The sequence below is a fragment of the Gobius niger genome (genome assembly GCF_951799975.1).
Source record: "Gobius niger genome assembly, chromosome: 17".
In the NCBI taxonomy this organism is placed as follows: Eukaryota; Metazoa; Chordata; class Actinopteri; order Gobiiformes; family Gobiidae; genus Gobius; species Gobius niger.
In genome coordinates this window covers 26,387,788-26,403,608 of record NC_136868.1, presented here as the reverse complement: position 1 = coordinate 26,403,608, position 15,821 = coordinate 26,387,788, and the positions used below count along the sequence as shown (strand labels likewise).

Sequence of the window (15,821 nt, the reverse complement as noted above, 5' to 3'; positions counted from 1 at the left end):
CATGTCCTCATTTGAAGAAAGTGTCAAAGTTATGAACCAGAAAAGTAACTTATCTTATTTGATAATGTTTTAGATCAACCCCAAAAAGCTGAACACTGCATTGTAAGCCTCATAGTGCAGTGTAGTGATCAGTAACTTATCCAAAACCAAACAAAGTGACCTTTTTTTTACTTTTCTAGCCATAAGAATCGATCCCCACAGAGTAATGTTTGTATTTGCCCACCTCCTCACTACTTGTTTTGGCATCTCCCCCCTCATTAATATTCCTCTCAGGGCTTTGTTTTGCCCACATAAATTGTCACCCACTGCTCTGTGCCTGCCTGGCCAGCCTCTCGCTTGAAAAAAGGACCCCAGCACCACCCTCCTGTCGGGGGCTGGTCCCGCCGCTGCCTCCGTCCCTGTCCTGTCCTGTCCTGTCCTGTGCGCGCGTGTGCAGGGGTCGACGTCACGGCAGTCGATCGCAGCGAGAAAGCGCAGGGACGGGGGGTTGGGGGTGGGGACCGAGGCAGAGGGGGCGGAGCTCAGAGTGCAGGCTCAGAGAAGGCAGCGGCCACTAAACAGAAATAGTCTGTGTGTGGAGGAGAGCGCGCAGACACTCCTGCACGAGCAGAAATAAGAAGAACAAAAATGGCCCGGGACTGCTGCAGGATTTTTCTTCCGCACGGGATTTACTAATGTCATCCACTCCCACGCCGGCCCTGCGCTGACTTAAGGTACGCTTCCAAAAAGCCCATGCCCTGTCTGTCATTTAGCTTATCCCACGCCCCGTCTGGCCCGAGCGCCGGAACCGGCCCGGTAAGTCTCCGCGCGCACAGTCACTCGCCTCAACCCGAGCGTGCTGTTCCAGTGTGTCTCCCAGGCAATGGTGTCAGGAGATTTCAAGCTGCATGCCATGTGACTCTGCCCGGGCCCGCTCCGGTTGGCTAAGCCCCCGTGTGACCTCATCAGACAGCCTCCGCCCCCTTTTCCCCCCCTCCCCTCCCCTCCCCGCTCTCCCATCCCTCTGGCTTTTCTGTTATTTATTTATTTGATTGCCTCCCTCCCCTCCCCTCCGCCACCACCACCACCACCACCTCCTCTCCTCAGCATCCTCAGCTGAATGAGGACCTCGCTCGGAGCCGCAGCAGCAGCAGCAGCAGCGTCGGTGGCAGGCCGGGGAGCATCCATGGCTTAAGCCCCCTTCAGTTTGGACATCGGGTCGGAGAGGCTACAGCACAGGCGTACCCCCCCCCGTTACTCCCCCTTCTCGCCCTTCTTCCGTCTCTACCTCTCCTGGGCCGGTTGACAGGCGACGTCTGGGGGGGCGTCACACACACGGGGGGGCACCGCTAGCCAGGGCGTTAGCCGTACACGCACGTTCTACTACACCCAGCGGCTCTGCACGTCCCCAGCTCACCGGGGGCTGCTTGATTTTTGTCTTCCTCACCCCCCCCCCCCCCTCCACCGGCCTTCGCTACATCTTTCTTCTTCTTTTTTTTTTTTTGTTTGAATTCCAGGCTCCTTGGAGACAGAGGAATGCAAAGCCGCAACCATGATGGAAGGTAAGATGACTGCTTCTGGATGTCTCCCCACCTTTTTAAAAAAAAATTCAGCATAATCCCTCTTTTTGTCCTTGCTGTAACGGGGGGGGGGGGATTTGACGGCGGCTCGTGCGCACATGTGGGGGGGTTCAAGTGTCATAAGCCGCATTGCTATTTTGAGGGCTTTACGTTCGGGTGACTTGCGAGTTGTGGGAAAAAGAAAAGGAGAGAGAGAGAGGGCCCCGGCAGTCACTTGACGTCTCTCGCGGCGCTCCAAAGGCAAGGCTAATTGAAGTGTACCTTTGTGGCCCTGTCCGCACACCCCCCCCCTCCACCTTCTTCTTTTCCCGCTCCCCCCCCACCCCACCCCAAGGATTATTTGGATTTATTGTGCACTAGGGCTTATGTGCCCAGCTGGCTCGCTCGTATCAATTGTCTTTGTATTTTAAAAAAACGCATAAGCACACTTGACATTGCTATGTGCGGGCTCACGGCGGGATTGCCAAGACACCCAGGCGTTCACATATGGATGACATGGCCCCCCCCGTGGTTTGGCGGATGCTGAGGCAAAGGATCGGGCCGATGCACCTCCATGTAAAGTGATAAGGGAACAGGAAAAGGCAATAGTCTAGTGGTTGTCCCTTTAATTGATGACATCAGCAGGACGAGGCCAGTGATGGAGCGATGACTCTCTTTGCAGCTGCAGCTTGGTAGCAACTCTTTCCCCCCTATTTGTTTGACTTCGTTTGACCTTTCGTTTTTCTAGCAGTTTGGCAGGCGTTTGTGCAGATGGATGGCAGGGTTGAAATAGAGCGTTTAGGAATGAAGAAAAGATTTAACAAGCTCTGTGTGTGTCTAAACGTGTGCATGATAAACTTCAGACCAGAACAGTAAACGAGTCTGGTGATTCCCTATTCAGTTCAAAATTCAACAAACTCCTTTAAACCAGCTGAATATTCGTAATTTACCTGACCTTTTTTTTTTTTTTTTTTTTTTAACTGCAGGCTATTACTTTTAAAGAGGCAATTGAAAATCGCAATGCTTTCTTACTTTTGAAGACTCATTGAGCAGCAATAAGATGTCAAGCTAGCAAAGTTTGGACTGCTTTGTGACATTTCTCATAATAAGGTACTTCATTTGTGAGCTACTCTCTCAAAAAAATCCTGAATGTTAATGATGTTTATTCTGGAGAATTTTGGAAACAAGCTGATGCCAGTTTGTCTGCTGCCAAGGAAGAAACCCATTAGCTTGTTATCTCCTCTTGATTGTGCTGTTGTTGGTTGTACAGAAGCCAGTTTGACATGATGTTTTGATATAGGGTGGCACACTTTGGAGAAAATATCTGTTTGCTGTTTTTCTGACAAGCTTTGCAATTACTCAATAATCACAGTTGGGTTTAAAACGGAATATTTTCTACAGGCTTCTTACACATTGCTGAATTAAATTGATCAAATATCTGAAAGTGGGCTGTAACGGTGATAGATAGTGCTGTGTTGTGGCAATGGTGGAAAACAATGTCTGTCTGCATTAGCATGGCTAGCACAGGCTTAGCACGGGCTGTGTGAGGCCAGGATTACAGGCAGGTGTTAAAATTGGACTCTAATCCTGGTGAGCACTACTTTTAGAAGCTTCCGTGCCGTGGACGGCGTGGGTGTCTTTTCTTGGTAACACGCTGTAATTACTCTCCTCAAACAGACCAAGGAAACTAGAAAGAGAAAGGATGCCTAAAATCAAGCCATGCTGTGTAGCAAAGAAATAGAAAAAATACAAGCCTTTTTCTTTTTTTGATGATTATTATACCTATAAAAAGCATCTTTACTCTGAGTGGGCTTTACTCTGAGTGTTTTCAGCCGAAATGAGTTTCCTTCGCAGGTTGGCTGGGCGCATCCTTAGAGATAGGGTGAGGAGCTCGGAGTAGAGCTGCTGCTCCCTGACGTTGAGAGGAGCCATCTGATTTGGCTCGGGCATCTGTTCCAAATGCCTCCTGGTCACCTCCCTTAGGAGGTGTTCCCGGCATGTCCTATTGGGAGGAGGCCCCTTGGAAGACCCAGGACACACTGGAGGGACCATGTCTCTGACCTGGCCTGGTGTCGCCTCGGGGTCCCCCCACAACAGCTGGATCAGACTGATGTCTCCTTGACCCGGCCCCGGATAAAGCGGAAAAAAATGGATGGATGGACATTTGACTCAATAATAATGCTCAATTCAAAGAATATTTACTCTAACTATGTAGACAATTTAGATACTGAAATGGCAGTTCTTTTGTGGAGCATTTTGTGTTTTATGTTTCTATGTCATGTCTAGACTGTGGCATTCTGTAATTAAAGGAGAATATAATTCATGAGTACATTATAATCCTTGGGGAGTATTTTGAACAAAACTTGCTTGCTTTGCCTTTGAATAGTTTTGTGGTGAAAATATGGAATCTTAACATGTCTGTCATGTCTGAACAAATTTGCTTTTGAAATTGCCACAAGAAGAAAAGATATGTGGAAAATGCCCTTGTAGTAGAGTGTAAAGACTGCTCGAATTAGTAAGTCCAATACTTTCCACAATAGAACTTTGCATTGAAAGTACTTCCACCCTTGCAATGTGGCTGAAGTGTCTTGCCTAAGGACACAGTAACAGTCGGGGGTTTGACTTGGTTTTTACCATGACTGCAGATTGGTGAGGCATTTGTAACGCGTTCAAACCTAGTGCTGATAAACTGAAAACCCTTGCATGCTCCAGCTCAACTCCCAGATGGGCTGACGCGCCATATGGTTTCCCGGGTAACAAGCGTGTGCCTGAGTCATGCCTGTGTTAGTAATGATGAGATGACCCCTGAAGCTGGCAAGTGCCCCCGACCGCCATATTCTTTATTCCAGCCTAAATGGGTTCTTTCTCTCTCTCTCTCTCTCTGTCCAGGCGCTTTTCAAAATACATTTCCTCCTCTGTACATGCTGTTCAAGGACTTGCGGATCTTCTGAGCAGATTGTCTTTCCGGAGGTGGAGCTGCTATACCTGCAATCATTTATTTGAACTGTGAGCTCGGAGCTGAACTGCTAAACTAATACAAGAATCGCTTCAGTGCAGTATAGCTGAATTATCGTTATTACAGGAAGCCACAATATACACTTACTCAGCCTAAGAAAAAATATACTAAAGCCTTGTTGTTGAAATGATTCTGTATAATAACAAACTGGCCTTCCCTTGGCTTAAGGAATACAGGCGGTTTTGCTAATTGCGCCGATCAAATTGCAGTTTTATTTGCAGTTGCAGTTAATCTTTTAGCCCTACTACTTATCATCTCATATTTATTCAAGACAAAGAAAGAGGAGCTGACAGGCAAGGCTTGTGTGTGAAGCGTGAGTCATAGCTTTCCTCTCTAGCATCATCATCATAATGTGTGCATGTGGGCCGACTCGCCGATAGACTGCAATGTCAAAAGCTTGTGTGCTAATCTATATATAAAAATGGCTATGTTGATTTTTGGTCACACTCTGCACAATGGGACGGGGCGCTTTGTGGACACGCTTGAATGCAAGTTTGTCAAGATGACTGAAGGCCAAAACACACAAACCAATGAACACAGGGGTAAAGGAAGTCCATAAATGGTCTGTTTTCTTTGCAGTTGTGGTTTGACCTTAGTGATATGTCAAGTCACGGGGGCTCTTTAGATTCCACTCACAAGCTTACGTAATGATGCAAGAGATACAGAGGCAGATAAACCCACATGTTTGTGTAATCCAGTAGCCTCCGGGAAATAACAAGCCTTCACAACAGCGTGGTCAAGCCTGATTTTCTGAATGGCGTTGTGAGGAGGAAGCAGGGCTGCACACTTTTGGGAAAAACGCGGTTCATAGTGCACGTTTGAAACATGTTCTGAAGCCTTCGTGTTTGAGAGACGAGCCGAAGTCTGAACTGCCAAGCGATTTCAAGAATTTCACGCATTTCGAAACATGCTGGAGGAAGTTATGTGAAGTATTTCTTTTTTACCAGTAGGGGTCAATGGGATGTTAATAGTGCATGTTAATGAAAAGATCCTTAAGTGTAACGCATTTCACCACACAAACCCCTGCCTTTAACACAACAAGCCACATTACTGTGACTAGAGTCAGCAATGAGGTGATGTGACTTACCAAAGAAAACACGAGCATTCATTTCATCAAGACAAATACGAAAGTTTGAAATTCTAGGATTGCTTCAACTGCGAGATGTAAGTAAAGCAATTCAGCAGCGTCAGCGTTGAGCTTTTCACGGCTTTCCTCTTGACCAGGGGTGCCCAAACTTTTTGTCTCCGAGGGCCAAAATGAAAAAGTGGCTCTGAGTCGCGGGCCAAACACGGCGATGTCAAGCACGAAAAACACATATAACTGCAAATTATAAAGTTTCTTTATTTTATTTTTTCGATAGCCTACATTTGCATTTGTTTCTATCCATGTAAATAACATGCTATATTAAAACAAATGGTAACTATGGCAAAAGCCTAATTTTAGTAAAATAGTTGTTACTATTGTAACAATTTAGTGCAAAAAACCCCCCAACAAAACCTGTATCTACAGCACCTACAGTAACTTTACCTCATTTGTTAACTGAAAGATAATGCCACACTAGATTATTTTGAAAGTGTCAGTTCAGCATCAATTCTTTTATCAGTCAGTTTTTAACATATACTGTTGTTGACGTCAACAACCTTTGCAATAAAAAACTGAAAAACTGTGAGAGTTGATGCTACAACGCTCTGTAATTGATAAATACCAAGACACCACAACAGTGTTTCCTTAACTTTGTGAAAGGAGTGAAACAGCGCCCCCAATTTGACGCTCGTGGTCAAAAAGTGTACTGCATCCAAATTTACCATTGAGAATGAATGGAAGAGAGTTAGTATTAACCACAGGCAGCGCAAAAGTAGGTCACTCTCTGGCGGGCCAACAGAATTGTTTCGGCGGGCCAAATTTGGCCCGCGGGCCCCACTTTGGGCACCCCTGCTCTTGACTCTGCTCCATTACCAGAGGAAATCTGGGGAGATCAAGCCCTCGGGGGAGTTGGACGTTGTATGGTGATATCCAATATTGATGATATACAATGGATTCATTCCCAAGACGGCTGTTAATGTTTATCAATTAAACAATGCACAAACGTGAATCCAAGTCTGTAGATCACTTTGACCAATCGCATGAATTTGGTTCATTTTGGTTTGGTTCATGCAATACGAATAGAAATGGGCAGATCAAGGCCGTGGGAACCCAGGGTGCTGAGGGCGCCGCAGCACCCCCTGGTGGATAGTTTGTGAACTGCAGGCAATATCAACCCCTTAACTCCCGCCTGAACCGAGCACATTTTCTCCAGCTACACCCCAATCCAAAAAGCTTCTGGAAAAAAGGTGTGAAAATAGCGACAAAACTGAGACGAAAACAAGGATGAAAATGTGAAAAAAGTGAGAAAAAAATGACGAAAAAGTGACAAAAAAATTTAAAAAAATGACAAAAAAGTGAGAAAAATTTGACAAAAAATGGACGAAAAAGTGATAAGAATTTGACAAAAAATGCGAAGAATTTGACGAAAAATTGAGAAAAAATGGACGAAAATTTGACAAAAATGAGACGACTTCCCAACAAAAAAAAGTGATAAAAAAAAAATCTGATGTGAGGAAAAAGATCCATTTAGTTTTGTAGGCCTTAGCTTTCAAATGAGGTGTTACACTGGCCTACAGGATTTGGGTAAAGCTGAACTGGAGAAAATGCTCTCGGTTCAGGCGGGAGTTAAGAGGTTAATAAATAGGATTTATGCACAGAAAAAGTATTTTGGGGGTAAATTTTGTCCCTCAGCGCCCCCTAACTAAAATATCTTCCCACGGCTCTGGGGCAGATTAAATAGAAAATATCAAAATTGAGATTGATGTGTTGCTCAGAAAGATAATTGATTTGAATAAACTCCAAAATGTGGGAACATATTATACCTTCTTTTTTTTTTTTCAAACATTTTGATATCATCTTATAGGCAGTGTATTGTCTCCAATAGTTGTAATTGTCCAGTAATTGTCTCCACATTCAAAATCTTATGACTGACCCAATGGAAATGTATTTGTTGCACATCTATCAAATGTGGAATACACTTTAACTCAAATATTACTCATCGCAAACGTACAACCTCTCCCACATCGAATTAACAGATTGTAGCTTGTTCTGAAAAAGGTTTGAGAACCACTTTGTACCCCTCCATTGGAAACACCTGTGACCAGCGTTCTGCTTTTTCCCCACAGCCTGAGCTCCTCACGTGTGTTTTTGCCCCTGCGCGGCCCCGACCCAGAGCAGTGCAAACAGCTGTCCGCTCGAATCAGCGGAGGATGCACCCGCACAGTGACGCCGGGGAAGAGATTAGCGGCGTTTAGATTGATGATGCCGGCCGCGTTGGCACAAGGAGGGACCGGACCGGAGTGGTTTTTGGAAGAACCGGAGATGCGGTGATTCATGGACGGGTGGGAGGGTCCCGGGGCGGGGAAGAGCAGCCGCGGTTGAAAAATGTTTACGACGGACTTGTGTGACGAAAGCGCCGGGATTTAGCGTACGTGTACTTTACTGTACGTCGGCTCGCGGTTTGTGTCGGGACATGTTCGGAGAGGCAGACACAATAACATTCTTATTCAGCTGCCTCATATTGAGTTTTAACCCTTTGCCAGCACTAGGGTGAGAGATTGAAGTCCTCCCACCTCTTGCTCGCCTTTGCTGTGCAGCTGTTTTAATAAAAGAGAAGGAGGAAAAAATGGCTATGTCAAGCTATGTCAAGTGCTTTTACTCTACGGTAAAAGGAAGGATTAAAGGGATGTTTCAGGATTTTTGACACAAGGCCTAATTTTCTAGTTATCCAGAGTGTTTTTTTTTTATTCAGTCATTTATATTTGAAGAGTTTAGTGGTGCTAGGCTAATGCTAGGCTAGCTCTTTTCTACATTCACAGCTAGCCTGCATTAAAAGTCTGACCCAAGCACAGTGCACCTGAGGCAAATCACTTATGACGCCAGACTACCGATATAAATGTCTGTGTTGACGGAATAATTTTAACCATTTTGCATTTAAAAGAACTTACATTTGATCGACATCAGCTTCGTGGTTGTAAGCGAGTGATCTGCTCGAAAATAGTCCGTCAAAATGCGGTTATTCTCGGGACGTTTTTTTAAAGCAGGCAAGCTTTAATCTCCAGAAATCAACACCACTCTGGATAACTAGGAAATGAGGCCCCTATGTCAAAAATCCTGAAATATCCCTTTAAGCTTCGCGAGTGATTGAGAATTGAGGCAAACATTTCCTGGATGCATCGGTCCTCAAGAGGAGCATTTTGGAAACGAGAGCTTTTTGTGTGCTAGAAAACCCATTGCAAACATTGTAGCAGGGTAGAAAGCTCTGAAATGTTGATTTTTTTGTGTACCTTTTAAAAGATATGGCACCTCTGAAGCTCTCCATGTTATAGGAGTTGACAGACTAGTCTATTTAAATGCTTTCCAAAACAATTGCGCGATGTACATATTCCACTGCACAAATAGCTTCATTTGTTGCGTAACTGTTTTGTGGTTGATTGCAAAAGATGCTGAGGAAGGGCCCCGTCCCGCAGCGCCTCTGAACCGGTGACTCATGGCAGATGGGATTTCATTAGCTGATATCAGATAGAGCTGCCATTGATTTTGACCCAAGCAGCAGGGAAACGCACAACCGGAGACCCAGGAGCGGGGAGCAAGCAAGGAGCCATCTACACGGGAGCTCGAGGCACGCCGAAGACGAGGGAAAGTGCACATCAGTAAAACTTAAACCTCGAGGCTCGGAGCAGCTGTCATCCCTCTGGTACCTCTCTGGAAAGCACTTTTAGTCAGTAATGTACTTAACGGCGATTGCAGCGGAAAGGCGCTCTAGGACCTCCCGTTTGTCGGTGATTTGTTTTGGAGTTGCTAATATTGTAATGTGCTGTGTTTGTGATTGACCCTCTACATGTCGTCCGGCCCACGCTTTTGCCCTTTTGGATTGGATTGGGGGAAATGCAGCATCAGAAACCCTTCCCGAATTGTGTCTTGCCAGTAGCTACCTTTTCTCTCCAAATCTTGACCATTGACGACTGGTGAAAGTGTGCTGAATTATGTGAATAGACGGGTCAATTCCAGACACCCATCTCCAACAGCAACAGGACATTTGAACCCTTTGCAGCTTGGACCAATTCAAGAAGACAAGTTGTAGTACAGGAAGTCCTTTTCTAAACGTACTGTAGTCAACCACTGTAATTTGTGAAATTGCGCACCAATTTGAATACTTCCCGTTCGTCAGTTTCTATAAAAGACCGGTTTCTCAAGCTTGATCCAACTGAGCTTGTCTTGACATTCTCTGGGGCCAGTGCTAATGTGCTCTGAAGGAAAACGCACTGTCTAACAGGCTCCTCTGTACACAGGCTGAGGGCTGTTTGCAAAACAATCACAAGTTTGTCTTCGTCGTTAGGCTTTTTGCAAAAGTTTTTGTTGCGCACATCTCTGTTTGTCCTTAAAGCTAAGAAGTAATGGAATTAACAGTTGGCTTTGCTGAAGGCCCAAACTATGCAATCATCACTTATTTGTATAGTGTTTAAGTTATGTCGAAACCCTTTTGATAGTGATAATGGTTTTATTTGCTTTTGCTTTGAGAACTTGATTTGCCGAGGGTTTGGTTTGGTCGTTTTTCTTGACGGATTCTCCATGTGAGCCTAAATGAACCGATTCTTCATCGCTTGAATTGGCTTGGTTGACCTTAGCGGAAACACTTTCTATGAAAAGTTTTTTACTTCCATCCTTTCTCCTTGCGAGTTTCCCCTCTTCTTATGTTTTGCTTTTCCAAACAAGGCCTCCACTGGCAGCTCTTGAGCTGCTGTCCCCCTGCATTATGTAACGCCAAGAACAATGCATGCGTTTGGGCACTTTTTGTGGCGCTCAAACAACACACGCACTTAATCTTAGCAACGAGTTTGCCTGTGACATGAGTGTACTACCAGATAAAGTCACGAAATGCTTGAGCTGGCACCACAGAGAAGAACAATGCTCCGTGACTCATGCACTCATCAACAGAGCAGATGCACGTGGACAGGCTTGTGTTTTGCCTACTATATATATTTTCAGGCATAATGACTGTAATGAACTCTTGGACTAAACATCTTTTCACAGACATTCTTCTCAAGCGTGCGAATTCGATAGATTGACATGACTTTTTCCAGTTGGTTTTGCCTGTCAAAAATCAATCTTCTGTTCTAGCGTCAGAATATCTTTGGTTAACTTTTGTGCGTAGAGTTGTGGCCACCCGGGATAGCTTGTGTTGGTATTAGGGTGGTCTGTAATTTACCCGAAAGTGGTTTGTTACGGCAGAATGATTTAGAGGGTGACGTTGGAATTTCGGTGGGTTCCCTCAAAGTGCTTCCATATCTTGTACATTGCGGTTTTCTCACCATTTCCCGGTGCTCTATACCCTCTTCCCGTCACCTCGCCTCGCACGCCTGCTTTTCCATTCACTCCCCACGCCGACCACACTTAACCTTTTGCGTGTTCAGAGTCCAGCGGGCGGGAGGAGAGGCTATGGAGATTTACATCGTAATTGTATGGAGGATTCAGTCTTTGTAAAAGCTAAAATTGCCCCGAGACCTGTAATCTGGGTGTGAACAAGGGAGGGGTGGCCCGGGCCTAAACCAGACTGAGATTAGATGCTACGGAGCGGGAGGCAGTCGGGGAGAGACGTAATCCACAAGAATTTGGGACAGCTTTTGAGGATCCTGTCGAAATTAAAAGCCACTAAGTAGAATTGCCTTTGTCTCAGAGTTGGTCTTTATCTTCTGCCGTCTCGTCCTCCCCCTCGCCCGTCCTCGTTTTCATAATTGTCCATTTCGACAAACAGAGTCATTTCCCGTTTTCCCCACGGGAGCAGGGTTGGAAGATGTTGCCAGGCTGCATGTGAACAACTGATATCAATCTTCTGTTCACAAACGGCATACGGTGCTTCTTACAAGGGCAGCCGACATGATACTCTTGCTTTAATACTGGAAGGCTTGATTAGCTTTTGCAGGTTCCATCTGGCTCCGGTCCAGCAGGCGTGATTAGGGCTGGGTACCGGTGTGTATATATATATTTTTCCGATACCGGTACTTTAACGACACTTGGTTTCAGGGGCGGACTGGCCACATGTCCATTCTGGAAGAGCACAGAAGGGCCACTGGCTCTAGGGCCACCGGTCTGGCCCCTCACTTTACCTTACCCTTACCCCCGGGCGAAACCGAGCTTTACCCAAATCTAAAAGCTTAAAAGGAAAGCATCCAAAAACAAAAATGTGCTGGAAAAGCAACAAAAAAGTGACAAAAACACAACAAAATGTGACGAAAATTATAAGACAATGTGTTCCTCATGCTCCTATTCAGCATTGAAGACTTTGCTGTTGCTGTTGTTGTTATTATTGTGTCTGTAATAACGCCATGGCTGAATAAAACATTTGAACTGAACTGAACTGAAAATGGAAAAAAAGTAAAAATCTAAAATAAAATAAAAAATAAAAAAAAACGTGATGACAAAGCAATGAAAAAAGCGGTGGAAAAAACAACAAAAACATGACCAAAAAACCCTGAAAGACAAGAGACGAAAACACAACGAAAAAGTGACGAAAACACGCCAAAAAGCCACAAAAAAGTAATGAAAAAGCAGCAAAAAGCAACCAAAACAAACAACAACAAACAAAAATGGAGCGACAACGTGACAAAAATCACTTTTCTAGATTTTAGCTTTCAAATGAGGCGTTACAGTGTTGCTCTCCAGTCAAGAAGCTTTTAGATTTGGGCAAAGCCGAACTGGAGAAAATGCTCTCGGTTAAGGCGGGGGGTAAGAGGTTAACGTATGTATTTGTGGAAGTGTCTCATGTCCGCTAATTTGGGCCAGGCTGTCCAGAGTCCAGGGCTGTTTTTCAGTCCCAGTCCGCCCCTGCTTGGTTTTCAATACCGATACCTGAACGATACTAAAATATTTCTCGTGTAAAACCGGAAAACAAAACAGTAATGCGTGGAAGATCTGCAAATTCACAATATCGGGTCCGCCTCCAATGGAAAACTGGGAGAAATTGTGGCAAAAATGAGGAAAAAATTGTGTTAAAAATGAAAATATTAGTCATTAAAAGAAATTAGCCAAAATTAGGGGGAAATATTGGGAAAATGGGGCAAACATGATTTTCTTAATGTACAAAGATGCCTGAAAGATGCATTATAAGTTAGTCTTTTAGGACAGTCTTTATTGATCTGTCTTAAACCTTATCCGCAGGGGGAACATAATCCGTGTTATTTACCTGGGATTTTGCTTCTTTCATAGAACAGATTATGCCGTGCCGGGTTTCATGGCTCTGGGTGGCTTCTCAGTAATGCTGTTTGTTTTCTCTCTCATACTTTTTAGATGGATGGAAAAAGCAGCAATTTGGTCCGAGTCCATAATGTTCCCTCATACAGGACTTTAGTAGATTTGTGTCGTGTGTAGTTTAACAAATCTATATTAATAATTACATTCTACTGTAACGGAGAGATTATCAATCCATGTATCAACGTCAGTGGAACCATAGAGTTTGATCTTGCATGTAGAAGCTCAGTTTACTTCCACAGTTTACTGTCCAGACTGAAGGGGAATAGACACTAAGAAAATAACTCTGTGTCGATAGTTTTAACGTGCAAAAATAAATGCTGGATATGAGGTGTATAGTTTTAATGACTCAGCATATTTACTCGTGTAGGCGTCTGGGATGTTTCGCTACAAACATCGAGGTGTTGAGGGTCAACACCGCCGTTAGAACATTTGATTTCATGCAGTTGTATTTGTGCAATGATCCGCTTCTTTTCCTTCTCATCCATCTTTTGTCCAAACTTTCTTCAGTGACACTGCCATTTCATATTTAATTCCGTAACAAATCGGAGCTTTGTTAAAATGTATGCTTCAATTACTTGGGCGCACACCCATTTTCTATAGTAGTAGAATGAAATGGGTTTTTTGCTTCAGTAAAATGTTATTAAAATTAGAGCTGCACAATAAATCGGAATCAAAAACGTATCGCGATATTAGGTGATTCAATCTCCGTATCGCAAGAAGCCACAATATATCGCAACGTCACTAAAGTCTTCATCTGACTGAGATCGACAAATTCAGCCAAAAACAAACAATGCATTGAACTTCTAAATGTGTGGAAGTTGAGTTTTAGTGAAACATGTCCTAGTTTTAGTCTTGTTTTGACACAATTTGCTGAAAAACTAGTTACAATTTGTGCTAGGTCAGAATTGTGTTGAAATGGCAAGATATCGCAATAATATCGTAATCAATATATTGCACAGCCGTATTGCAAGTTAGTTCAATAGCCCAACTTCAATTATACCTTGTGTGTGCGGTGCATCCGATTCTAAAGCCTCTTATCCATTGTGAAACTGCAGTCTGTCTATTTCTGTGACAGTAAAGCTCAGACTTTCTCCATCAGAGTTGTGAAAGGTCCTTAATAATCCATCCTCGTGAAGAATTGGGATGAATACTATAGATATCCAAAAGTATAAGTCGCCTGCCTTGACTCGCATGTAAACTAAAGTGATGTCCATGAGGTTTAAAATGATATAAAATGTACCTTTTTAACTGTTTTCTAACGTTGCAGTTTGTCCTTGCCAATCGAATCTCAAGTGAAGGCACACATAGACACATTTTTGTTTCGAGGAGCATGACGGTGATGCTATTGGAGTGTTTTTGTCAATCTTCTTCGGTCAATATATGATGATATAAGGCTGTTGTTTGTGGAGTTACTGCTGTTAACTCTTTCTTTTGGCTTTGTGGCAGGTCCATTGACAGCATAGTCCTTGAATGTGTTATTTGGAGCCTGAGGATTGGGGTGGGGAGTGGGGGGGGGGCTATAAGAGGTGACTATTGACACAAGATGGGAATGACTGGGAGGAAATGGAGTGGAAGAGACGAGAGCTGTAAAATAAGTCTGCTCCCAATAGACGGCAGGATGCATTTGCTGTAGTTTAAAGCCACATTTTCACCAGCTGGTTTGGTTTTCGGTTTGGCAGCTTGAAAGATATCTCTTGAAAAAGAGGGGGCAGAAAATGGTTTTGTCATCTTCACCCGTTCTTTCATAAGCGTAGGCAGGATCCATGGGTTTTGCAGTGTCTTTCCCAAAGTCCGATTCACACATAAACCCTCCTCAGGACAATATCAGGACTATGTTAGGAGATTTTCCCCTATTGGCTGATCTCTACCAAAAAACGCTGACTAATGCTACAACAGGCCAGCAAAGTTGCAGATGAAATATTCGTTGAAGAATCCGTTAATGCATTTCAAGTGCATAATGTTGCAGTATGGGGTAGTTAGATTGACAGGAGGGCCTATTCACGGTGTCACTCTGACATTGTCCAACCTCTTCTATTCATCCCAGCACCAGCAGCCCATCCACTGCATTATGATATCTGGCTCTGACCCACTTTCTCCCGCTGCTGACGTCACTCCGCTGAACCGTCTTTTTCAATCCCATGCACGCAGACCAACCGCTTCCCCTCTTCCGATGCTTTGGCGCCTTTCGCTCCTCGTATCTCCGGACACATACTCGCAGGCTGAATTGCTGAATTTGCCGTTGATGCCAAACAGTACAACCACCTGGACAGAATCGGCAAGGGTCTAAATTTAGCCACAAGCAGAAGCTGACATGGTCTCTTTAGTCTTTTCTGTGCCACGCTAATAGTACGGGTAATGGCCGACGCGGGGGATTTTCAAGGTTTTCCTCCACGTTTCTCTTACCACTGCCTCGTGGTTTCTATCAGTGCTGCCATTTGATGAGTCAGAGGACATTTCCACATTAAGTGCTTTGTCCCAAGCAGGTTATCTCCATTATTAGCCAAGGGAAGAGATGGGTACTTGGATTATTCGAGGCCACTGTTTCTCAGGAGATTGTACTGCCTAGATAAATGCAACCATTCAAATTGTGATCATGATTCCATTCATTGCACAGCCCTGTGTGTAAAAAATCTGTTAAGTCACCATGTATAGAGCGCCCTTCTGCATCCAAAGTGTCACTCTTGCTAGACTTGATCTGCGTTAATGTTTATTCTTCACTTGCATTATTTCTCATACGTACATGCACTGTGTGTGTCTTGGCAAATATTTACATTTTACATCGTTTGCAGGCGTATGATCATAAGCAACGGTATGGGCTTCATTACCCAAATAAAATATATTTCTTACATACAATGCAAAATACTGTGTTTTTGCCACAAATAATAATCGCATTTTCCGAACTGTAAGTCGCATTTTTTTTTAATCAAAGTTT

General features: G+C 44.1%; 1 protein-coding gene across 4 annotated transcripts in view; it reads left to right on the top strand.

Moving 5' to 3' along the window:
* The first annotated feature begins 552 nt into the window (after window positions 1-552).
* The window catches only part of sgip1a (SH3GL interacting endocytic adaptor 1a), a 49,702-nt gene continuing 34,433 nt past the window's right edge, over window positions 553-15,821 (top strand). For all 4 annotated transcript variants that reach the window (XM_079575588.1, XM_079575587.1, XM_079575589.1 and 1 more), the window contains exons 1-2: window positions 553-713; window positions 1,497-1,541. In XM_079575588.1, the coding sequence (XP_079431714.1) occupies window positions 1,532-1,541 (10 nt within the window). In that variant the 5' untranslated portion in view covers window positions 553-713; window positions 1,497-1,531. The remainder of the gene's footprint in view (window positions 714-1,496; window positions 1,542-15,821) is intronic.